Source organism: Mytilus galloprovincialis, chromosome 5, assembly GCF_965363235.1.
Source record: "Mytilus galloprovincialis chromosome 5, xbMytGall1.hap1.1, whole genome shotgun sequence".
Classification (NCBI taxonomy): domain Eukaryota; kingdom Metazoa; phylum Mollusca; class Bivalvia; order Mytilida; family Mytilidae; genus Mytilus; species Mytilus galloprovincialis.
The window spans coordinates 2,915,526-2,941,767 of NC_134842.1; the positions used below are offsets into that span (position 1 = coordinate 2,915,526).

At 39.6% G+C, this 26,242-nt stretch overlaps 1 protein-coding gene across 2 annotated transcripts in view; it reads right to left on the bottom strand.

Moving 5' to 3' along the window:
• Positions 1-25,686, bottom strand: part of LOC143074963 (uncharacterized) — a 42,715-nt gene extending 17,029 nt beyond the window's left edge. For both annotated transcript variants that reach the window (XM_076250166.1, XM_076250165.1), the window contains exons 1-3: positions 25,566-25,686; positions 24,693-24,802; positions 21,087-21,298 (exon numbers count right to left, since the gene is read on the bottom strand). In XM_076250166.1, the coding sequence (XP_076106281.1) occupies positions 21,087-21,298; positions 24,693-24,802; positions 25,566-25,599 (356 nt within the window). In that variant the 5' untranslated portion in view covers positions 25,600-25,686. The remainder of the gene's footprint in view (positions 1-21,086; positions 21,299-24,692; positions 24,803-25,565) is intronic.
• Positions 25,687-26,242: the final 556 nt, after the last annotated feature.

Below are 26,242 nucleotides of genomic sequence, written 5' to 3' on the forward strand. Positions count from 1 at the left end.
CATCTTTCATCTTAATAACAGGTTTCTTAGCTATGTCTTGTTGCAGTCCTTTTTCCTTTATCTTGATCTATATATAAGGTATACCACGTTTCTTTGCTTTTAGTATTAATTCATTTTTAGTGAACACTTCTGTATGGGGTAACACTTGATGCGTTTTGTCTTCAATAAGCTTTACCAACACGTCTTTTGGGTTTATACTATATCCTTTTAACCCCAAATCCTTTGCCATTCGATGTAATTAGTTTATCGTTATTTGTAAATGACCCGTTGGTATTGTCTTTATAAACCTAGCGCAACATGTTTAGCATGTATATTAACTGACAATCTAGGCGTACCCGGTATGTTTTTGTTTGTTAATGCCATTGTTTATTTAATACTTACACACATATTTCTTTTATGATTATTTTTTTTTCAATTTTACACCCCTAACCACCACTTGTAATTTTTTTAATCTAATGTTTACCACATGTGAAAAGAAAAATAAGGACACGTACTACTACGCGGTTTTCTGTCTAATAAGGGTACAGGCAGTCGTACTTCTGATGAACGGTCCTTCCAACGTTCTTGTTTCGTAATACAACCCACTACAAGCCCACACCTTACTTGTTACCCGTTTTATTGACTTCAAGATTAGTAGGTAAGTATCACAAATTATTTCATCCCCACTTGTAGTGTCAATAATTTGGTTCACCTCACTTGTTGGCAGGTCCTTCCATTTTTGTTTTTCTTTTGTGTCAAAGGTATTCAGATCAATGAAATAATATTGATTATAAGATGCCTTCATAATCCTAATACTTATAAAAATATTCCTATATTCTGGGTTTTTTTCAATTTAAAAAACACCACCCCGTACTCCTATTCAAATTATAACCCTACCACCCCCTACCCTAACACACCTTACTCTAAAACCTTAATCACCTTAATGAGCAGTTTTAAATCAGACTACTTTAACTTTTACACCATGATGCTTATTTACCTGTATAATATTACGTCATAACTTTTACTTACTAATATGACGTCACTTTTTTCACTGTCACCTTCCTACTTTCACGTTCACTGTTAATTACTAAAATTGAAAGTGTTGCAGCATTCTCTATTCTACACCACTGGTATGAACCCAGGCTATTCACTACTTTTTTTTAGAATTCCAGAGCCATCTGCAGTACAGTGGTTCCGAAATTCATGTAACGTATTTAACTTACAAACCACATATTCGGAACATCTTAGCATATCCTTACGGCAAAGTTCCGATTTAATATTTTTCTGGGATCATGGCAATCCTGACCACAATTGGGGTTAAAAGTTGTGCCTTAACATATTTTCATAATAATCATGTCAGAAAATACACAAATACAAACATTATGCTATGGTAACGTTGTTACCATAACACTATAGTGAGTGACGTTATTGTATTATTCATTAGCTATCATGACGATTAAACGTATATAGAACACACAACGCATTTATTGAGATTTTTTAACATTTATGGTGCCGTGACGGACGTTAAATGCAATACGTGTCGGCAACAGAGCAACAGTGACGAAGCTATGGATCAAACTCGAGGAGCTGAAAGAGAATCCTGAAAACGTCAAAATGGAGGAATTCAAAGCCATATAGTATGCCGTAACCCAGAAAAAGAAGATTATTCATGATTTAAACGAGAAGATGAAAGAAATATAACACGAGGATCACATTGAACAAGAAATTACGGACTCGGATGAGTATATGTTTGATTTAGAAAGTAAACTAAAGCAAATACGAAAACTTAAGCAAACAATCAAATCCCCCAACAATAATTCTAATTTAAAAGAAAGTAAACAATGAACGCTAACACTGAATGTTATATACCTACATCAAACGCTATTTATACAAACACATCAGCCGTTTACATGCTAAACACTAGAAAACGAATTCCATCGGAGGAAAATCCTACCGGAAATCAATCAAGCAACTTTATTGGTCCGATTTTACAATCATACAATACTCAGGAAGATTGTTCGTATATACAACCACCAGCCCAACTACCAAATGTATTTAGTAATGTAAATCATAGATTATTTTAATTAGATTAGCCACATTTTGACGGGTATGTTTTGCAGTTGAGCACATTTTGGGACTTTTACGAATGTACCATACACTAACATAGTAGCCTTACACCAATACAGAAATTTGGTTATCTGAAAGCCCAGCTTATAAGAACCGCCACCCAAACCATAGCAGGATTTGCGCTTACGCACACCAATTATGAGACAGCCGTTTGTTTGCTAAGAGAGAGATTTGGAAACTCACACAATTTTTTAATGCTTACATGAAATCACTCATGAGCTTACCCGCACCGACAAATGATGCATTTAGCTTGAGATCTTACGGAGACAAACTTGAATCATATGTGCGAGGATTAGAGTCACTTTGTCAAACACCTGAGATGTATGGTTCGCTTTAGTTTTGGACAAGTTACCGATTGACATGAGAAAATCTATTGCAAGAAAACGCGGGAGATATAACTTGATATTGAAAAATCTACGAATAGCAATAACTAAAGAGATTGAAATACTTAAAGCTGGCGAAGGAGTCATGAATTCAGACATATTGTACGCCACTGCACTTTTTTATGGGTACGCAATCACATTCATACAAGAGCGAATCCAAAGACACACGTAAGATGGTAAATACACATACATGTATATTTTGTTTAGCTGAGCACTATCCGGCGGAGTGTCCTGAAGAAACAGACGTAAACATAAGAAATCAAATTGTAAAACAGAAACAGTTATGCTTTAACTGTAAAGGGTCACACTAAGTAGCCGCATGCCACTCTACTGAACGATGCAAAAAGTGTAACGGAATACATCATACTAGCATATGTAAAGGAAAAGAGGTAATTCCAGGTATGACACCGCAGCCTACCATACAATAGTCAGCAATCAACGTAGTTGAAACACCAAACGAGACAACAGTAATGTACCCATCACATCAGAGTCACGACACTCTCCCGAAAACAACAACTGCACCAGTTGTAAATAACGACCAAGAACTAGAAAGTAACATCTTATTTGACGAGGGAGCACAGCCTTCTTCAATTTTATAACTCAGAAACTAACTGATAAATTAGAAATAAATCCTACAGAAAAAGTAAGCATTCATCCGTCTGTGATTTGAAATTTATCCCAGAAGGTTCGCAACTTAGACACTGCAACAATACAGTTACAGACCGACACAGGAGAAAAAGTCCATATCGACACACTCATTGTTCCAGAGATTGCCGTTCCGATTTAAAACAAGATTTCACAGACTACAAGGAACTTTCCACATTTAAACTTGAGTACAGAACGTTTCGAAATTGACTTACTCATAGGCACCGACTACTACTGGTAAATTATCGAGGACAGAGTTATAAGAGGAAAAGGACCAATCGTTGTACAGTCAAAGTTCGGATGTGTGTTATCAGGACTAATCAATAGAAACATCAACCATCCGACAACATCTATAGCTCTGGTAAACGTCATTGAAGACAAGAACACAGCGAAAAAGGAAAGTCCACGGCAAAGTTGCTATGGAAACATGACCGTTCAAATGATATACCTTCAGGCACGACCGTTGCCAAAAGAAGACCAGAAGACACATCACAATGGCTCGTACAAAGTAGATCGCACATGAACCCACTTAAGGAAAATTTCAAAGAAAGTAACTTGCTACCTAGACGAACGAACACACCCTCAACTGGTAGAGTCAAGAAGCCAAATAGATACAAGAAAGGAACTTACAACGCATAAAGAAAATTACCGCTGAGTGATGCTACAGTAGGCGGCAGAAGAAAAATCCATGAATGGACTATGAGATAAACTTTAGTTGTGATCAGTTAAGGTTAAGGAACTAGATTATTTTATTTGAGATGGACATAAATTTAAATTTCTTTTATATATATTGTGAACTTACATTTTCTTACAATTTTTCGTTACATACTTCGGAAAATACGCAAGGTACAAACATTATGCTATGGTAACGTTGTAACTATAACGCTATAGTAAGTGATGTTATTGTATTATTCATTACCTATCACTACATTTAAACGTATATAGAAAACACAACGCATTTATTGAGATTCTTCAACAATCTTACATTCGGAATTCCTAAGAATATCTTCACGGTAATTTTAGAACCTTTCCAAGCTCATTTCAAAGGTATTGACCTAGGCTATTCCTTACTTAAATATTTTTCTGGGATCCGGGCCCGTCTGGCCACCACAGAGGTTCAAAGGTGCCCCTTAATGCAATTTTCCGTATTAACAATATGCATACATTCGGTAGTTTTCGGCATATACCAACGGCAAAGTTCCGAACCGAACCTAGCTCATTTTAAAGGTATTGACCCAAGCTATTCCCCACTTAAATATTTTTCTGGGATCCGGGACCGTCTGGCCACCACAGAGGTTCAAAATTGCCAATTAACGTATTTTCCATATCAACCACACATTCGGTACTCCTCGACATATCCCTACGGCAAAGTTCCGAACCGGACCTAGCTCATTTCAAAGGTATTGATCCAAGCTATTTGCCACTTAAATATTTTTCTGGGATCCGGGCCCGTCTGACCACCACAGAGGTTTAAAGTTGCCCCTTAACGTAATTTTCCGTATTAACCATATGCATACATTCGGTACTTTTCGGCATATATCAACGGCAAAGTTCCGAACCGGACCTAGCTCATTTTAAAGGTATTGACCCAAGCTATTCCCCACTTAAATATTTTTTTGGGATCCGGGCCCGTCTGGCCACCACAGAGGTTCAAAGTTGCCAATTTACGTATTTTCCATATCAACCACACATTCGGTACTCCTCGACATATCCCTACGGCAAAGTTCCGAACCAGACCTATCTTATTTTAAAGGTATTGACCCAAGCTATTCCCCACTTAAATATTTTTCTAGGATCCGGGCCCGTCTGGCCACCACAGAGGTTCAAAGTTGCCCCTTAACGTAATTTTCCGTATTAACCATATGCATACATTCGGTACTTTTCGGCATATATCAACGGCAAAGTTCCGAACCGGACCTAGCTCATTTTAAAGGTATTGACCCAAGCTATTCCCCACTTAAATATGTTTCTGGGATCCGGGCCCGTCTGGCCACCACAGAGGTTCAAAGTTGCCAATTTACGTATTTTCCATACCAACCACACATTCGGTACTCCTCGACATATCCCTACGGCAAAGTTCCGAACCGGACCTATCTCATTTTAAAGGTATTGACCCAAGCTATTCCCCACTTAAATATTTTTCTGGGATCCGGGCCCGTCTGTCCACCACAGAGGTTCAAAGTTACCAATTTACGTATTTTCCATATCAACCACACATTCGGTACTCCTCGACATATCCCTACGGCAAAGTTCCGAACCGGACTTATCTCATTTTAAAGGTATTGACCCAAGCTATTCCCCACTTAAATATTTTTCTTGGATCCGGGCCCGTCTGGCCACCACAGAGCTTCAAAGTTGCCCCTTAACGTAATTTTCCGTATTAACCATATGCATACATTCGGTACTTTTCGGCATATAACAACGGCAAAGTTCCGAACCGGACCTAGCTCATTTTAAAGGTATTGACCCAAGCTATTCCCCACTTAAATATTTTTCTGGGATCCGGGCCCGTCTGGCCACCACAGAGGTTCAAAGTTGCCAATTTACGTATTTTCCATATCAACCACACATTCGGTACTCCTCGACATATCCCTACGGCAAAGTTCCGAACCGGACCTAGCTCATTTCAAAGGTATTGATCCAACCTATTTGCCACTTAAATATTTTTCTGGGATCCGGGCCCGTCTGGCCACCACAGAGGTTTAAAGTTGCCCCTTAACGTAATTTTCCGTATTAACCATATGCATACATTCGGTACTTTTCGGCATATATCAACGGCAAAGTTCCGAACCGGACCTAGCTCATTTTAAAGGTATTGACCCAAGCTATTCCCCACTTAAATATTTTTCTGGGATCCGGGCCCGTCTGGCCACCACAGAGGTTCAAAGTTGCCAATTTACGTATTTTCCATATCAACCACACATTCGGTACTCCTCGACATATCCCTACGGCAAAGTTCCGAACCGGACCTATCTCATTTTAAAGGTATTGACCCAAGCTATTCCCCACTTAAATATTTTTCTGGGATCCGGGCCCGTCTGGCCACCACAGAGGTTCAAAGTTGCCCCTTAACGTAATTTTCCGTATTAACCATAGGCATACATTCGGTACTTTTCGGCATATAACAACGGCAAAGTTCCGAACCGGACCTAGCTCATTTTAAAGGTATTGACCCAAGCTATTCCCCACTTAAATATTTTTCTGGGATCCGGGCCCGTCTGGCCACCACAGAGGTTCAAAGTTACCAATTTACGTATTTTCCATATCAACCACACATTCGGTACTCCTCGACATATCCCTACGGCAAAGTTCCGAACCGGACCTAGCTCATTTCAAAGGTATTGATCCAAGCTATTTGCCACTTAAATATTTTTCTGGGATCCGGGCCCGTCTGGCCACCACAGAGGTTTAAAGTTGCCCCTTAACGTAATTTTCCGTATTAACCATATGCATACATTCGGTACTTTTCGGCATATATCAACGGCAAAGTTCCGAACCGGACCTAGCTCATTTTAAAGGTATTGACCCAAGCTATTCCCCACTTAAATATGTTTCTGGGATCCGGGCCCGTCTGGCCACCACAGAGGTTCAAAGTTGCAAATTTACGTATTTTCCATATCAACCACACATTCGGTACTCCTCGACATATCCCTACGGCAAAGTTCCGAACCGGACCTATCTCATTTTAAAGGTATTGACCCAAGCTATTCCCCACTTAAATATTTTTCTGGGATCCGGGCCCGTCTGTCCACCACAGAGGTTCAAAGTTACCAATTTACGTATTTTCCATATCAACCACACATTCGGTACTCCTCGACATATCCCTACGGCAAAGTTCCGAACCGGACCTATCTCATTTTAAAGGTATTGACCCAAGCTATTCCCCACTTAAATATTTTTCTGGGATCCGGGCCCGTCTGGCCACCACAGAGCTTCAAAGTTGCCCCTTAACGTAATTTTCCGTATTAACCATATGCATACATTCGGTACTTTTCGGCATATAACAACGGCAAAGTTCCGAACCGGACCTAGCTCATTTTAAAGGTATTGACCCAAGCTATTCCCCACTTAAATATTTTTCTGGGATCCGGGCCCGTCTGGCCACCACAGAGGTTCAAAGTTGCCAATTTACGTATTTTCCATATCAACCACACATTCGGTACTCCTCGACATATCCCTACGGCAAAGTTCCGAACCGGACCTAGCTCATTTCAAAGGTATTGATCCAACCTATTTGCCACTTAAATATTTTTCTGGGATCCGGGCCCGTCTGGCCACCACAGAGGTTTAAAGTTGCCCCTTAACGTAATTTTCCGTATTAACCATATGCATACATTCGGTACTTTTCGGCATATATCAACGGCAAAGTTCCGAACCGGACCTAGCTCATTTTAAAGGTATTGACCCAAGCTATTCCCCACTTAAATATTTTTCTGGGATCCGGGCCCGTCTGGCCACCACAGAGGTTCAAAGTTGCCAATTTACGTATTTTCCATATCAACCACACATTCGGTACTCCTCGACATATCCCTACGGCAAAGTTCCGAACCGGACCTATCTCATTTTAAAGGTATTGACCCAAGCTATTCCCCACTTAAATATGTTTCTGGGATCCGGGCCCGTCTGGCCACCACAGAGGTTCAAAGTTGCCAATTTACGTATTTTCCATATCAACCACACATTCGGTACTCCTCGACATATCCCTACGGCAAAGTTCCGAACCGGACCTATCTCATTTTAAAGGTATTGACCCAAGCTATTCCCCACTTAAATATTTTTCTGGGATCCGGGCCCGTCTGTCCACCACAGAGGTTCAAAGTTACCAATTTACGTATTTTCCATATCAACCACACATTCGGTACTCCTCGACATATCCCTACGGCAAAGTTCCGAACCGGACCTATCTCATTTTAAAGGTATTGACCCAAGCTATTCCCCACTTAAATATTTTTCTGGGATCCGGGCCCGTCTGGCCACCACAGAGCTTCAAAGTTGCCCCTTAACGTAATTTTCCGTATTAACCATATGCATACATTCGGTACTTTTCGGCATATAACAACGGCAAAGTTCCGAACCGGACCTAGCTCATTTTAAAGGTATTGACCCAAGCTATTCCCCACTTAAATATTTTTCTGGGATCCGGGCCCGTCTGGCCACCACAGAGGTTCAAAGTTGCCAATTTACGTATTTTCCATATCAACCACACATTCGGTACTCCTCGACATATCCCTACGGCAAAGTTCCGAACCGGACCTAGCTCATTTCAAAGGTATTGATCCAAGCTATTTGCCACTTAAATATTTTTCTGGGATCCGGGCCCGTCTGGCCACCACAGAGGTTTAAAGTTGCCCCTTAACGTAATTTTCCGTATTAACCATATGCATACATTCGGTACTTTTCGGCATATATCAACGGCAAAGTTCCGAACCGGACCTAGCTCATTTTAAAGGTATTGACCCAAGCTATTCCCCACTTAAATATTTTTCTGGGATCCGGGCCCGTCTGGCCACCACAGAGGTTCAAAGTTGCCAATTTACGTATTTTCCATATCAACCACACATTCGGTACTCCTCGACATATCCCTACGGCAAAGTTCCGAACCGGACCTATCTCATTTTAAAGGTATTGACCCAAGCTATTCCCCACTTAAATATTTTTCTGGGATCCGGGCCCGTCTGGCCACCACAGAGGTTCAAAGTTGCCCCTTAACGTAATTTTCCGTATTAACCATAGGCATACATTCGGTACTTTTCGGCATATAACAACGGCAAAGTTCCGAACTGGACCTAGCTCATTTTAAAGGTATTGACCCAAGCTATTCCCCACTTAAATATTTTTCTGGGATCCGGGCCCGTCTGGCCACCACAGAGGTTCAAAGTTACCAATTTACGTATTTTCCATATCAACCACACATTCGGTACTCCTCGACATATCCCTACGGCAAAGTTCCGAACCGGACCTAGCTCATTTCAAAGTTATTGATCCAAGCTATTTGCCACTTAAATATTTTTCTGGGATCCGGGCCCGTCTGGCCACCACAGAGGTTTAAAGTTGCCCCTTAACGTAATTTTCCGTATTAACCATATGCATACATTCGGTACTTTTCGGCATATATCAACGGCAAAGTTCCGAACCGGACCTAGCTCATTTTAAAGGTATTGACCCAAGCTATTCCCCACTTAAATATTTTTCTGGGATCCGGGCCCGTCTGGCCACCACAGAGGTTCAAAGTTGCCAATTTACGTATTTTCCATATCAACCACACATTCGGTACTCCTCGACATATCCCTACGGCAAAGTTCCGAACCGGACCTATCTCATTTCAAAGGTATTGACCCAAGCTATTCCCCACTTAAATATTTTTCTGGGATCCGGGCCCGTCTGGCCACCACAGAGGTTCAAAGTTGCCCCTTAACGTAATTTTCCGTATTAACCATATGCATACATTCGGTACTTTTCGGCATATATCAACGGCAAAGTTCAGAACCGGACCTAGCTCATTTTAAAGGTATTGACCCAAGCTATTCCCCACTTAAATATTTTTCTGGGATCCGGGCCCGTCTGGCCACCACAGAGGTTCAAAGTTGCCAATTTACGTATTTTCCATATCAACCACACATTCGGTACTCCTCGACATATCCCTACGGCAAAGTTCCGAACCGGACCTAGCTCATTTCAAAGGTATTGATCCAAGCTATTTGCCACTTAAATATTTTTCTGGGATCCGGGCCCGTCTGGCCACCACAGAGGTTTAAAGTTGCCCCTTAACGTAATTTTCCGTATTAACCATATGCATACATTCGGTACTTTTCGGCATATATCAACGGCAAAGTTCCGAACCGGACCTAGCTCATTTTAAAGGTATTGACCCAAGCTATTCCCCACTTAAATATTTTTCTGGGATCCGGGCCCGTCTGGCCACCACAGAGGTTCAAAGTTGCCAATTTACGTATTTTCCATATCAACCACACATTCGGTACTCCTCGACATATCCCTACGGCAAAATTCCGAACCGGACCTATCTCATTTTAAAGGTATTGACCCAAGCTATTCCCCACTTAAATATTTTTCTGGGATCCGGGCCCGTCTGGCCACCACAGAGCTTCAAAGTTGCCCCTTAACGTAATTTTCCGTATTAGCCATATGCATACATTCGGTACTTTTCGGCATATATCAACGGCAAAGTTTCGAACCGGACCTAGCTCATTTTAAAGGTATTGACCCAAGCTATTCCCCACTTAAATATTTTTCTGGGATCCGGGCCCGTCTGGCCACCACAGAGGTTCAAAGTTGCCAATTTACGTATTTTCCATATCAACCGCACATTCGGTACTCCTCGACTTATCCCTACGGCAAAGTTCCGAACCGTACCTAGCTCATTTCAAAGGTATTGATCCAAGCTATTTGCCACTTAAATATTTTTCTCGGATCCGGGCCCGTCTGGCCACCACAGAGGTTTAAAGTTGCCCCTTAACGTAATTTTCCGTATTAACCATATGCATACATTCGGTACTTTTCGGCATATATCAACGGCAAAGTTCCGAACCGGACCTAGCTCATTTTAAAGGTATTGACCCAAGCTATTCCCCACTTAAATATTTTTCTGGGATCCGGGCCCGTCTGGCCACCACAGAGGTTCAAAGTTACCAATTTACGTATTTTCCATATCAACCACACATTCGGTACTCCTCGACATATCCCTACGGCAAAGTTCCGAACCGGACCTATCTCATTTTAAAGGTATAGACCCAAGCTATTCCCCACTTAAATATTTTTCTGGGATCCGGGCCCGTCTGGCCACCACAGAGGTTCAAAGTTGCCAATTTACGTATTTTCCATATCAACCACACATTCGGTACTCCTCGACTTATCCCTACGGCAAAGTTCCGAACCGGACCTAGCTCATTTCAAAGGTATTGATCCAAGCTATTTGCCACTTAAATATTTTTCTGGGATCCGGGCCGTCTGGCCACCACAGAGGTTTAAAGTTGCCCCTTAACGTAATTTTCCGTATTAACCATATGCATACATTCGGTACTTTTCGGCATATATCAACGGCAAAGTTCCGAACCGGACCTAGCTCATTTTAAAGGTATTGACCCAAGCTATTCCCCACTTAAATATTTTTCTGGGATCCGGGCCCGTCTGGCCACCACAGAGGTTCAAAGTTGCCAATTTACGTATTTTCCATATCAACCACACATTCGGTACTCCTCGACATATCCCTACGGCAAAGTTCCGAACCGGACCTATCTCATTTTAAAGGTATTGACCCAAGCTATTCCCCACTTAAATATTTTTCTGGGATCCGGGCCCGTCTGGCCACCACAGAGGTTCAAAGTTACCAATTTACGTATTTTCCATATCAACCACACATTCGGTACTCCTCGACATATCCCTACGGCAAAGTTCCGAACCGGACCTATCTCATTTTAAAGGTATAGACCCAAGCTATTCCCCACTTAAATATTTTTCTGGGATCCGGGCCCGTCTGGCCACCACAGAGGTTCAAAGTTGCCAATTTACGTATTTTCCATATCAACCACACATTCGGTACTCCTCGACTTATCCCTACGGCAAAGTTCCGAACCGGACCTAGCTCATTTTAAAGGTATTGACCCAAGCTATTCCCCACTTAAATATTTTTCTGGGATCCGGGCACGTCTTGCCACCACAGAGGTTCAAAGTTGCCCCTTAACGTAATTTTCCGTATTAACCATATGCATACATTCGGTACTTTTCGGCATATATCAACGGCAAAGTTCCGAACCGGACCTAGCTCATTTTAAAGGTATTGACCCAAGCTATTCCCCACTTAAATATTTTTCTGGGATCCGGGCCCGTCTGGCCACCACAGAGGTTCAAAGTTGCCAATTTACGTATTTTCCATATCAACCACACATTCGGTACTCCTCGACATATCCCTACGGCAAAGTTCCGAACCGGACCTAGCTCATTTCAAAGGTATTGATCCAAGCTATTTGCCACTTAAATATTTTTCTGGGATCCGGGCCCGTCTGGCCACCACAGAGGTTTAAAGTTGCCCCTTAACGTAATTTTCCGTATTAACCATATGCATACATTCGGTACTTTTCGGCATATATCAACGGCAAAGTTCCGAACCGAACCTAGCTCATTATTAAGGTATTGACCCAAGCTATTCCCCACTTAAATATTTTTCTGGGATCCGGGCCCGTCTGGCCACCACAGAGGTTCAAAGTTGCCAATTTACGTATTTTCCATATCAACCACACATTCGGTACTCCTCGACATATCCCTACGGCAAAGTTCCGAACCGGACCTATCTCATTTTAAAGGTATTGACCCAAGCTATTCCCCACTTAAATATTTTTCTGGGATCCGGGCCCGTCTGGCCACCACAGAGGTTCAAAGTTGCCCCTTAACGTAATTTTCCGTATTAACCATAGGCATACATTCGGTACTTTTCGGCATATAACAACGGCAAAGTTCCGAACTGGACCTAGCTCATTTTAAAGGTATTGACCCAAGCTATTCCCCACTTAAATATTTTTCTGGGATCCGGGCCCGTCTGGCCACCACAGAGGTTCAAAGTTACCAATTTACGTATTTTCCATATCAACCACACATTCGGTACTCCTCGACATATCCCTACGGCAAAGTTCCGAACCGGACCTAGCTCATTTCAAAGTTATTGATCCAAGCTATTTGCCACTTAAATATTTTTCTGGGATCCGGGCCCGTCTGGCCACCACAGAGGTTTAAAGTTGCCCCTTAACGTAATTTTCCGTATTAACCATATGCATACATTCGGTACTTTTCGGCATATATCAACGGCAAAGTTCCGAACCGGACCTAGCTCATTTTAAAGGTATTGACCCAAGCTATTCCCCACTTAAATATTTTTCTGGGATCCGGGCCCGTCTGGCCACCACAGAGGTTCAAAGTTGCCAATTTACGTATTTTCCATATCAACCACACATTCGGTACTCCTCGACATATCCCTACGGCAAAGTTCCGAACCGGACCTATCTCATTTCAAAGGTATTGACCCAAGCTATTCCCCACTTAAATATTTTTCTGGGATCCGGGCCCGTCTGGCCACCACAGAGGTTCAAAGTTGCCCCTTAACGTAATTTTCCGTATTAACCATATGCATACATTCGGTACTTTTCGGCATATATCAACGGCAAAGTTCAGAACCGGACCTAGCTCATTTTAAAGGTATTGACCCAAGCTATTCCCCACTTAAATATTTTTCTGGGATCCGGGCCCGTCTGGCCACCACAGAGGTTCAAAGTTGCCAATTTACGTATTTTCCATATCAACCACACATTCGGTACTCCTCGACATATCCCTACGGCAAAGTTCCGAACCGGACCTAGCTCATTTCAAAGGTATTGATCCAAGCTATTTGCCACTTAAATATTTTTCTGGGATCCGGGCCCGTCTGGCCACCACAGAGGTTTAAAGTTGCCCCTTAACGTAATTTTCTGTATTAACCATATGCATACATTCGGTACTTTTCGGCATATATCAACGGCAAAGTTCCGAACCGGACCTAGCTCATTTTAAAGGTATTGACCCAAGCTATTCCCCACTTAAATATTTTTCTGGGATCCGGGCCCGTCTGGCCACCACAGAGGTTCAAAGTTGCCAATTTACGTATTTTCCATATCAACCACACATTCGGTACTCCTCGACATATCCCTACGGCAAAATTCCGAACCGGACCTATCTCATTTTAAAGGTATTGACCCAAGCTATTCCCCACTTAAATATTTTTCTGGGATCCGGGCCCGTCTGGCCACCACAGAGCTTCAAAGTTGCCCCTTAACGTAATTTTCCGTATTAGCCATATGCATACATTCGGTACTTTTCGGCATATATCAACGGCAAAGTTTCGAACCGGACCTAGCTCATTTTAAAGGTATTGACCCAAGCTATTCCCCACTTAAATATTTTTCTGGGATCCGGGCCCGTCTGGCCACCACAGAGGTTCAAAGTTGCCAATTTACGTATTTTCCATATCAACCGCACATTCGGTACTCCTCGACTTATCCCTACGGCAAAGTTCCGAACCGTACCTAGCTCATTTCAAAGGTATTGATCCAAGCTATTTGCCACTTAAATATTTTTCTCGGATCCGGGCCCGTCTGGCCACCACAGAGGTTTAAAGTTGCCCCTTAACGTAATTTTCCGTATTAACCATATGCATACATTCGGTACTTTTCGGCATATATCAACGGCAAAGTTCCGAACCGGACCTAGCTCATTTTAAAGGTATTGACCCAAGCTATTCCCCACTTAAATATTTTTCTGGGATCCGGGCCCGTCTGGCCACCACAGAGGTTCAAAGTTACCAATTTACGTATTTTCCATATCAACCACACATTCGGTACTCCTCGACATATCCCTACGGCAAAGTTCCGAACCGGACCTATCTCATTTTAAAGGTATAGACCCAAGCTATTCCCCACTTAAATATTTTTCTGGGATCCGGGCCCGTCTGGCCACCACAGAGGTTCAAAGTTGCCAATTTACGTATTTTCCATATCAACCACACATTCGGTACTCCTCGACTTATCCCTACGGCAAAGTTCCGAACCGGACCTAGCTCATTTCAAAGGTATTGATCCAAGCTATTTGCCACTTAAATATTTTTCTGGGATCCGGGCCGTCTGGCCACCACAGAGGTTTAAAGTTGCCCCTTAACGTAATTTTCCGTATTAACCATATGCATACATTCGGTACTTTTCGGCATATATCAACGGCAAAGTTCCGAACCGGACCTAGCTCATTTTAAAGGTATTGACCCAAGCTATTCCCCACTTAAATATTTTTCTGGGATCCGGGCCCGTCTGGCCACCACAGAGGTTCAAAGTTGCCAATTTACGTATTTTCCATATCAACCACACATTCGGTACTCCTCGACATATCCCTACGGCAAAGTTCCGAACCGGACCTATCTCATTTTAAAGGTATTGACCCAAGCTATTCCCCACTTAAATATTTTTCTGGGATCCGGGCCCGTCTGGCCACCACAGAGGTTCAAAGTTACCAATTTACGTATTTTCCATATCAACCACACATTCGGTACTCCTCGACATATCCCTACGGCAAAGTTCCGAACCGGACCTATCTCATTTTAAAGGTATAGACCCAAGCTATTCCCCACTTAAATATTTTTCTGGGATCCGGGCCCGTCTGGCCACCACAGAGGTTCAAAGTTGCCAATTTACGTATTTTCCATATCAACCACACATTCGGTACTCCTCGACTTATCCCTACGGCAAAGTTCCGAACCGGACCTAGCTCATTTTAAAGGTATTGACCCAAGCTATTCCCCACTTAAATATTTTTCTGGGATCCGGGCACGTCTTGCCACCACAGAGGTTCAAAGTTGCCCCTTAACGTAATTTTCCGTATTAACCATATGCATACATTCGGTACTTTTCGGCATATATCAACGGCAAAGTTCCGAACCGGACCTAGCTCATTTTAAAGGTATTGACCCAAGCTATTCCCCACTTAAATATTTTTCTGGGATCCGGGCCCGTCTGGCCACCACAGAGGTTCAAAGTTGCCAATTTACGTATTTTCCATATCAACCACACATTCGGTACTCCTCGACATATCCCTACGGCAAAGTTCCGAACCGGACCTAGCTCATTTCAAAGGTATTGATCCAAGCTATTTGCCACTTAAATATTTTTCTGGGATCCGGGCCCGTCTGGCCACCACAGAGGTTTAAAGTTGCCCCTTAACGTAATTTTCCGTATTAACCATATGCATACATTCGGTACTTTTCGGCATATATCAACGGCAAAGTTCCGAACCGAACCTAGCTCATTATTAAGGTATTGACCCAAGCTATTCCCCACTTAAATATTTTTCTGGGATCCGGGCCCGTCTGGCCACCACAGAGGTTCACAGTTGCCAATTTACGTATTTTCCATATCAACCACACATTCGGTACTCCTCGACTTATCCCTACGGCAAAGTTCCGAACCGGACCTAGCTCATTTCAAAGGTATTGATCCAAGCTATTTGCCACTTAAATATTTTTCTGGGATCCGGGCCCGTCTGGCCACCACAGAGGTTTAAAGTTGCCCCTTAACGTAATTTTCCGTATTAACCATATGCATACATTCGGTACTTTTCGGCATATATCAACGGCAAAGTTCCGAACCGGACCTAGCTCATTTTAAAGGTATTGACCCAAGCTATTCCCCACTTAAATATTTTTCTGGGATCCGGGCCCGTCTGGCCACCACAGAGGTTCAAAGTTGCCAATTTACGTATTTTCCATATCAACCACACATTCGGTACTCCTCGACATATCCCTACGGCAAAGTTCCGAACCGGACCTATCTCATTTTAAAGGTATTGACCCAAGCTATTCCCCACTTAAATATTTTTCTGGGATCCGGGCCCGTCTGGCCACCACAGAGGTTCAAAGTTGCCCCTTAACGTAATTTTCCGTATTAACCATATGCATACATTCGGTACTTTTCGGCATATATCAACGGCAAAGTTCCGAACCGGACCTAGCTCATTTTAAAGGTATTGACCCAAGCTATTCCCCACTTAAATATTTTTCTGGGATCCGGGCCCGTCTGGCCACCACAGAGGTTCAAAGTTGCCAATTTACGTATTTTCCATATCAACCACACATTCGGTACTCCTCGACATATCCCTACGGCAAAGTTCCGAACCGGACCTAGCTCATTTCAAAGGTATTGATCCAAGCTATTTGCCACTTAAATATTTTTCTGGGATCCGGGCCCGTCTGGCCACCACAGAGGTTTAAAGTTGCCCCTTAACGTAATTTTCCGTATTAACCATATGCATACATTCGGTACTTTTCGGCATATATCAACGGCAAAGTTCCGAACCGAACCTAGCTCATTTTAAAGGTATTGACCCAAGCTATTCCCCACTTAAATATTTTTCTGGGATCCGGGCCCGTCTGGCCACCACAGAGGTTCAAAGTTGCCAATTTACGTATTTTCCATATCAACCACACATTCGGTACTCCTCGACATATCCCTACGGCAAAGTTCCTAACCGGACCTAGCTCATTTTAAAGGTATTGATCCAAGCTATTTGCCACTTAAATATTTTTCTGGGATCCGGGCCCGTCTGGCCACCACAGAGGTTTAAAGTTGCCCCTTAACGTAATTTTCCGTATTAACCATATGCATACATTCGGTACTTTTCGGCATATATCAACGGCAAAGTTCCGAACCGGACTTAGCTCATTTTAAAGGTATTGACCCAAGCTATTCCCCACTTAAATATTTTTCTGGGATCCGGGCCCGTCTGGCCACCACAGAGGTTCAAAGTTGCCAATTTACGTATTTTCCATATCAACCACACATTCGGTACTCCTCGACATATCCCTACGGCAAAGTTCCGAACCGGACCTATCTCATTTTAAAGGTATTGACCCAAGCTATTCCCCACTTAAATATTTTTCTGGGATCCGGGCCCGTCTGGCCACCACAGAGGTTCAAAGTTGCCCCTTAACGTAATTTTCCGTATTAACCATATGCATACATTCGGTACTTTTCGGCATATATCAACGGCAAAGTTCCGAACCGGACCTAGCTCATTTTAAAGGTATTGACCCAAGCTATTCCCCACTTAAATATTTTTCTGGGATCCGGGCCCGTCTGGCCACCACAGAGGTTCAAAGGTGCCCCTTAACGTAATTTTCCGTATTAACCATATGCATACATTCGGTACTTTTCGGCATATACCAACGGCAAAGTTCCGAACCGGACCTAGCTCATTTTAAAGGTATTGACCCAAGCTATTTGCCACTTAAATATTTTTCTGGGATCCGGGCCCGTCTGGCCACCACAGAGGTCCAAAGGCGTCTTAGGGTGGTCACCGTCATTTAAGCAGTCTCTGGTAGGTGGTCACTATTAATTTCTTTTCTTTTTTGGTTTTCCATAAGTATTTCTATGTATATTTCTATATGTTTCTGGAGTAATTGGATTTTGTTTCATATTTTATATATTAAATTACATCTTTGGTGAATCCTCTGTAATGTTTTATTGATAAAAATCTATATAACATAAAGACAAATATACAACTTGTATCAGGGTTTATATTCGAGGACAGCGAAAATTTATGACAGCTTGAAGGGGTCATAAAATGGTATCTTTTCCCTCAGGCTTTATAGTGATTTTCAACTAAATTTAGATATTGAACCGACGGCTAGCAGTCGGTTAGATATTGAATATCAATTATCGAATGTCAAATAAAGGACAGACCGCTTACATACATATTTAAAACGGAATGAAATGCTTTAGAAATTAGCAGAAACCGTGAAATTGTCGATTTCCGCTGTTAGATTGCATTTAACTAAGATTTAGCGATTTTTGGAACGTTTGAGCCTCACGCAGTTTTTTGGTTTTTAGACATATCGTCAAAATTGGCTGCTGGAAAAAAGTGGCTGCTATCTTGATTGGCCGATGAAAGTGGCTGCCAGCTTGAGTCTAGTTTTAAGTTCAGGTCTTTATGTTTTTGAAGTATACTGATATTTCTATATGAAGATAATTTCAAATGCAAAATACTCTTAGCTATAAAAATTGTTTGTTTTGAGAAAAATCATTTGAAATGTTGGATTAAAGGGTGTTTGAAATTTGTTGATGTTTTGTCAAAGGGGGACACATATTCGCCGTTGTTACACATCTATTTAAAACCAAATAACTTCAGCTTTAAACAATATTTATCAAATAAATTTCATTATAGATGAATAGCAGACATTTGAATGGTGTAAAAAACGAAATTTAGGGCAATCAGTCAAAGAATTACTAAAGGAATACTTCGTTGAAATCGTTTTTTGCATTCAGAAAATTGGCTGAAAATCGTTGTCCGTTTTTCGGTCCTTTGCGGTAAGTGCCGACATTTGGTCTCATTTTCAAAAATAATCATATTTGTTATAAAAATATAATTTACTGGCATATTTCTTCAATTTAAACCATCCTTTGAAGTTTTTACACCTCAAAATCATAAAACGGCGAAATTGTGTCCCTGGCGAATATGTGCAACCACTCTACGTTTTATATTAGAATTGAACAAACTAACTGCAAATAGTTAAAATTTTACATATAATCAGTAAAATCATGCTTTGAGGGAGCTGAAATGGAAGTGTCACAACACCCCACAAGAGACTGGAAATAAAATCACTAATAAGATATATTATCTATATTAAAATAATAATCTAAAAATATGAAAACTTGATAAAAATTTGTGTTCAAATAATTTTGTTATCACAAGTTGTGAAACTGTTAATAAAGAAAACTTACTTATCCTATGAAAAATGGTGTGAGCAAAAAAATAACATTTTAATTTTGTCTACTTTTGACCAGTTTAAATCAGCTCGACTATAGTGAAGTGAAAATATTTTCAAATAAATATTAAAATTATTTTATAGAATCTCCCCCTTGTTTAATTGGATTATAACAATCACTTTTTTTAAATCTTTTTAATATTTTGTAATATCACAAAAACATGAAAAAAGTATGTGTAAATTCTGTTTTTTAACTGCTAAAATTACTAAATAAACTGACTAAATTTGAAGATCTGTCAAATGAATGTATATTTACACATGTTATATTAGAAATAAATTAAGTAACTCCTTTATATCAAGAATAAATCACCAAATATGCATTAATTCCAGATTTCACTTATTGCCTAAAATTACGTTCGGCAATAGGATGAATAATCATAAGATTTCAGGTAATAAGCTTAATGCCTGAAATTTTCAGGCAATCACTTAATGCCTAGGCGTTAGCTTATTGCCTAGGATTTAAGCTTAATGCCTAATTTCACTTATTGCCGCTAACATATACATAACATGAAGTTCAAAGCCACAATTATGTTCAAAATATTGATGCAAAGTGAATTAAATATATAAAATTATTGTATCTACCAAGTCATTGGAAAGTCAATCAAGGACAAAGCGTGCTTATGAAAATTTCAGGGAATACTGAACCTTTCCACATAGGTTGGAGTACATATGTCTGATAACGGAATTCTCGAAGGAGTACGTTATTAATGTAGATAAGGGAGCCAATAGTGTGTTATTTTCTTGTTTTACACGTTTATGGATATAATTTGTATTGTTTGGGATTTTGTAGATTGTGGTGAGAGGATTAATGATATTTCGCAGGGGTCTTTAGAGCTTTACTCTTTAACTTCTGTCGTGTTCATTGCTCTCCTTAGAGGGATTTGTTGCCTTTGCTGAAGTAATGGGTAATACATCTTGAACTGGAGGTTAAGAATATTAGACAATTGACGTTTGAAATAAGTTGCCGGTGCACTAGTCGTACTAAAAACGTAAATTCACAAAAATACTGAAATCCGACGAAAATTCAAAACGGAAAGTTCCTTATCAAATGGCAAAATCAAAAGCTCAAACACATTAAACGAATGGACAACAACTGTCGTACTCCTGACTTGGTACAGGCATTTTTAAAGTCACCCTTTTAATGATATTTGGATACTGATGGTACTGACAGATTGAGAGGAGATTTATGGCATTTCAAAACTGACTTTTGCTGCTCAAGGAGTTTTAATGCTCATCTTAATTGCTGCTATTAATTTATCTTACGATACTGATATTGTAATTCAGTTATAATTTTGTTCGAAAAATTTGTATTGCTGCTGCTAAGTGTTGTGATTAAAGTAATGCAATTTCTGTCAAAGTTGATTTAGCTTGTTCACGACAGTATTCGAGATGCTGTAATCTGTTCCCAATATTTTTATGTTGCTTAAAGCTGCTCCAAATATTTTAGTACATGCTTCAGGTCGTTTATGGCTACCACAGATACTTTTAAGGATGCCCCAAGCTAGACTATATAATTTACATCTTGCACTAAGTTGATTTAAATATTTGTCAAATATATGTTTTATTGATAATGCCTAGCCCTCAAGCAGAACCAAATGTAAATGTACCGTTTTGAAATTCTCTTGTCCTTTTTGTTTTTTGTTGACAATTTTGCAACGGCCAAAGTCATACACGAATCTTTGGAGGACAGCATTGCATAATCTTTACCAGCATGACCAGTCTGTTCTGCGTTCAAAGGTTTTTCCTCAAGTATATATCTTATATTTTCGAGAGAGATTACTGAACTTTCGGTGCTCTTATTACTAGATGTATCAGTAACCTATACAAAAGACAGGTATACATGTACCAATGAAAAGATAGTTTTAAAACTTATAAATGTACATACTCAAGTGAATGAAAACAATCATATATTCCCTAAAAAAGTGATTTTTAATTTTCTTTCATGTATGTTATATAAAATTAATCTAACAATATGAATTCTCCTAAACTGCAAGAGAAGCTACATTTAGTTGTCATATATGTTACAGGTAAAAACATTATGTCAATCGTAGGAAAATAATAATAATCATATGAAAGGTTCTGGAAGGTCTAACCCTCAACACTAGAGATTAAAGCTGGTGTGTTTAACTCCGATTTTCATTAATTAGAAGTCAGATCAGTTTTCATGCTGTTGGTCTGTGTCTCTCCCCGGTCAATCGGCTTCCTCCATCAATCAAAATAAACCACCACGTGCATGAGGGGAATCAAACCCGACAAATAATCAATCAATCAATATCACATCTGATGTGGTTCATTCAGTATAATTCAGTAAGTTTCGAATAACATCATAGATATAGTAAAGGGTTTGGTCTTGTTTCCTGTAAGATACTTTAAGGACTCTATTTGGTGTTTGAAAGTTTAAAAGATGTATATAGATATAGGAAGATGTGGTGTGAGTGCCAATGAGACAACTCACCATCCAAATAACAATTTATAAAGGTAAACCATTATAGGTCATTGTACGGCCTTCAATACGGAGCCTTGGCTATAATATATCGAATATAAATCGTCCCGAATATGTAAAACTTTGATTATTTCTTACTTAACTACATCAAGTAAATTTGAGAGTTGTGATATTAAATCGCCGCAAAACGGACTAGAAAGGGATACACGCGAAATAAAGTATCCGTGAAAAGAATTTGGTTTACAGTATCTATAATGTGTGCATGGAATGGTTGCATCGTGGAAGAATGGCGAAAGATACCAGAAGGACAGACAAACTCATAGATCAAAAAATAAACTGACAACGCCACGGCTAAAAATGAATAAGACAAACAGACAAATAATAGTACAGAAGACACAACATAAAAAATTAAATACTAAGCAACACAAACCCCACCAAAAACTGGGGGTGATCTCAGGTGCTTCTGCTCCACATGTGGCACCCGTCGTGTTGTTTATGTTATTACAAATCCGGTAAATAGTCTAATTCGGTAGGTCACATTCGTGAAAGGGGAAGGGGGTTGTAGTTACGACATAAGGAACATATCTGACATCATCTGTGAAACAATTATTCCATAATGGCCAACCAACTTGTGATGGCGTTCGTGAAATTTATGAAGGGATGATTTCGACTTTCAATTGGAACTCTTGATTTAATAGCTTTTTTGTGATTTTTTATTAATTAATCATACTGGAACTTTACCAATAGGTCAATCATATTTAGGTATAGGATAATTAGTTGGTCTACATGTTCCCCTGGCAACCTAATGTGCATGGTTCAAGATAATCAGCGTTTAACATTAACAATACGTCAAAGGTTATCTATAATTTGAGCACGAAATTATTGCATCGTGAAAGAATGGCGAAAGATGCAAGAAGGACAGGCAAATCATAGATCGAAATATAATCTGAAAACGCCATGGCTAAAAAAGAGAAAGACAAACAGACTAATAAAAGTTCACTAGACACAACTTATTGCGGACCTGTTTTTGTATTGCTATGAGTAACAATGTATGACAAAAATCAGCAAAGACCCATCGAAACAACATCTGATACACACATTTAATAATACTTTTAGATATTTGGATGATATTTTAGCTCTCAATAATGACGACTTCAGTATGTATACTAAAGAAATTTATCCTGTTGAATTTACTTTAAATAAAGCTAATACTAACAATATTATCCATTTTTAGATGGTGACGTTCCCTTGTCACCATCTTACGGTGTTTATATATCTCAACTTGTACGATTCGCTCGTGTAACAATGTTTTAGATTTTAACGAGAGAATTTTTTTTATTACTGAAAAATTATTACACCAGGGTTTTCGATATCACAAACTAGTCGAAACATTTACTAAATTTTATCGTCAGTATAAGGACATCATTCATAAATATAGCTCAACATGCAGACTTCTTATACGTTCAGGTATTTTACATCCAATATTTTATGGAAATATTCTTTATAAATCACAAAAATGTCAGTATTCACCTCAGAAGCTAACAAAACCTTTAAATAGACTAATTAAGAAGGGATATAGTTACGATACTGTTGTCAGGTCAGTAGAGATTGCATATTTTGGCGTCAATATTGATTCACTTATAGGGTCTTTGCATCGGAACTAAACACATTTATTATTAATAAACCAGTTGTTGGCATGACACGGGTCATGTTCTTCTCATATTTGTTGTGATGGTATGATACTAAACCCCGCAGGGGGAGGATTGTTCCTGATGTTCATATGATGAAGACATAAGTTTTCAATCAGTGTAATTGAAGTCCGGAGCTGGCATGTCAGTTAACTCCTAGTAGTCTGATGTTATTTATGTAGTATTGTCATTTTGTTTATTTTCTTTGGTTACATCTTCTGACATCAGACTCAGACTTCTGTTGAACTGAATTTTAATGTGCGTATTGTTATGCGTTTACTTTTCTGCATTGGCTAGAAGTATAGGGGGAGGGTTGAGATCTCACAAACATGTTTAACCCCGCCGCATTTTTGCGCCTGTCCCAAGTCAGGAGCCTCTGGCCTTTGTTAGTCTTGTATTATTTTAACTTTTAGTTTCTTGTGTACAAATTGGAGTTTAGTATGGGGGTTCATTATCACTGAACCAGTATATATTTGTTTAGGGGCCAGCTGAAGGACGCCTCCGGGTGCGAGAATTTCTCGTTGCATTGAAGACCTGTTGGTGACCTTCTGCTGTTGTCTGCTCTATGGTCGGGTTTTTTGTCTCTTTGGCACATTCCCTTTTTCCATTCTCAATTTTACAACATACAAAACTAAAGACAAAGAAACACGAACACCACCAAAAATAAGGAACATATCCGATATTATCTGTAAACATCCCTGTCTCGTGAAGTACATCTGGCATTTACTTTATATTCATGGTTATAGGTTGGTGTTATGTTTTTTTTTGTAAAGTCTGTTACTCAGATGCTATAAAGCAATACGTTTAATTATACTAGGTGTTTTGAGACTAAAAGTTATGTATATGCAATTTACAGTCCATCAGAAACGATGAAGACATAGGGGTGGTCAAAATGAAATATACACATAATCAAGCTCAATGCAGTTCCCTACATGTGGTTTACCGGAATTTTCTTCGTTTTAGAGATAAAAAGATGCACTCAACGACTAGATTGCGCCACGAGAACCAACATTTACATCTTGGGGTCACCGTTATGAAAGTTTGTGTATTTAGAAAATTATGAGATAAAATAATGAACCTACCATTATTGCCAAGGAATTATCTTTATTCCCGTTTGGTAAAAGGCTATGAATGTCATGGTCTTGTCTACTACTGGACAGAGATAATTTGTCCTTGTTCACATTGAATTTATCTGTAAACATAAATAACAATCGATTACAACTGTTGCTAGATCTACATATTTTGGATAATCAAAAGCACGCGGTATTCATTCGTCTGTATACTTATTATGTATTTATAAATAATGCTAATACAAAAAATGAAGAATAGAATAAAAGCGATTAAATGCATATGACAAGATAATGTTATGCTCTGCATGCATAACTATCAGGATAACTATGTCAAATTCATCTCCGTTAAAGATTGTTGTCTACTGAGATGATTATATTTTTACATTTCATATCGGGGCCTTTTATAGCTGACGAAGCGGTATTGGCTTTGCGCATTGTTGAAGGCCGCACGGTGACCTATAGTTGTTTCTGTGTCATTTTGGTCTCTTGAAGACAGTTGTCTCATAGCAATCATATCACATCTTCTTTTCTATATATATCCGTATATATGTATTTGAGAAATATTTCTATACAGTAAAACATGAAAATGAGAGGAATATTTTCAAAACTGAGAACAAAGACTGTAAATGCGATATTCATAAAATACATTAAAAAAAAGGTGGGGCGAGCATTTAAAACTTGTACACCTTTGCCAAATTTTGACATGTATGCAGTAGTAGGTCAAAATAAATATGCTGTATGTTGTTGTATGACTTTACTTGTAGGTCGTTTTGGTCAATACAGGCAGATTACAATTTTAGTGTATTAGTGCAAATAAGGTTGTATCTGCAACAAATTGACATACAGTATACATGTATCAAAAACAACGAAGCATTATTGACTTACTCTCAGGTTGAAAAAGTTCCAATTTGGCAATCATTTTGGAGTTATCACTGCAAAAGGCAATATATTATCAGACATTGTGTTTAGTAGGCATGTTATTTATAAATCGAGAAATTGAGTTATACAAAAAATATTTAAGTATATAATTATTGCATTGACTCTTTTCTTTTCTAAATTTTTGTACATTTACATTTTCTTTTCATACAGTGTATACTGTTTTCCGATGTTGAACGTAAAGACTAAAATGTGATATCTGACATGAATAGATGTCTTTGTCCAAATGTTAAATTATTTTTTTGTTGGTTTTTAATACTGAATTTTCAATATACTGCTTCTCAGAACATTATCTGAAACATATGCAATGTAAAACATGACATTATGTATGTGCTTGTCCCAAGTCAGAAGCCTATAACATGTATAATTCGGAGGTTGACGTTTGTTTATGTGCTACGTATTTGTTTTTCGTTCATTTTTTTTACATAAATTAGGCTGTTAGTTTTCTCGTTTGAATTCTTTTACATTGTCATCTAAAGGTCTTTTATAGCTGACAATGTGGTATGGGCTTTGCTCATTGTTAAAAGCCGTACGGTGACCTATAGTTATTATTTCTGTGTTATGTGGTCTCTTGTGGAGAGTTGTCTCAATGGCAATCATACGACATCTTCTTTTTTATATCAACC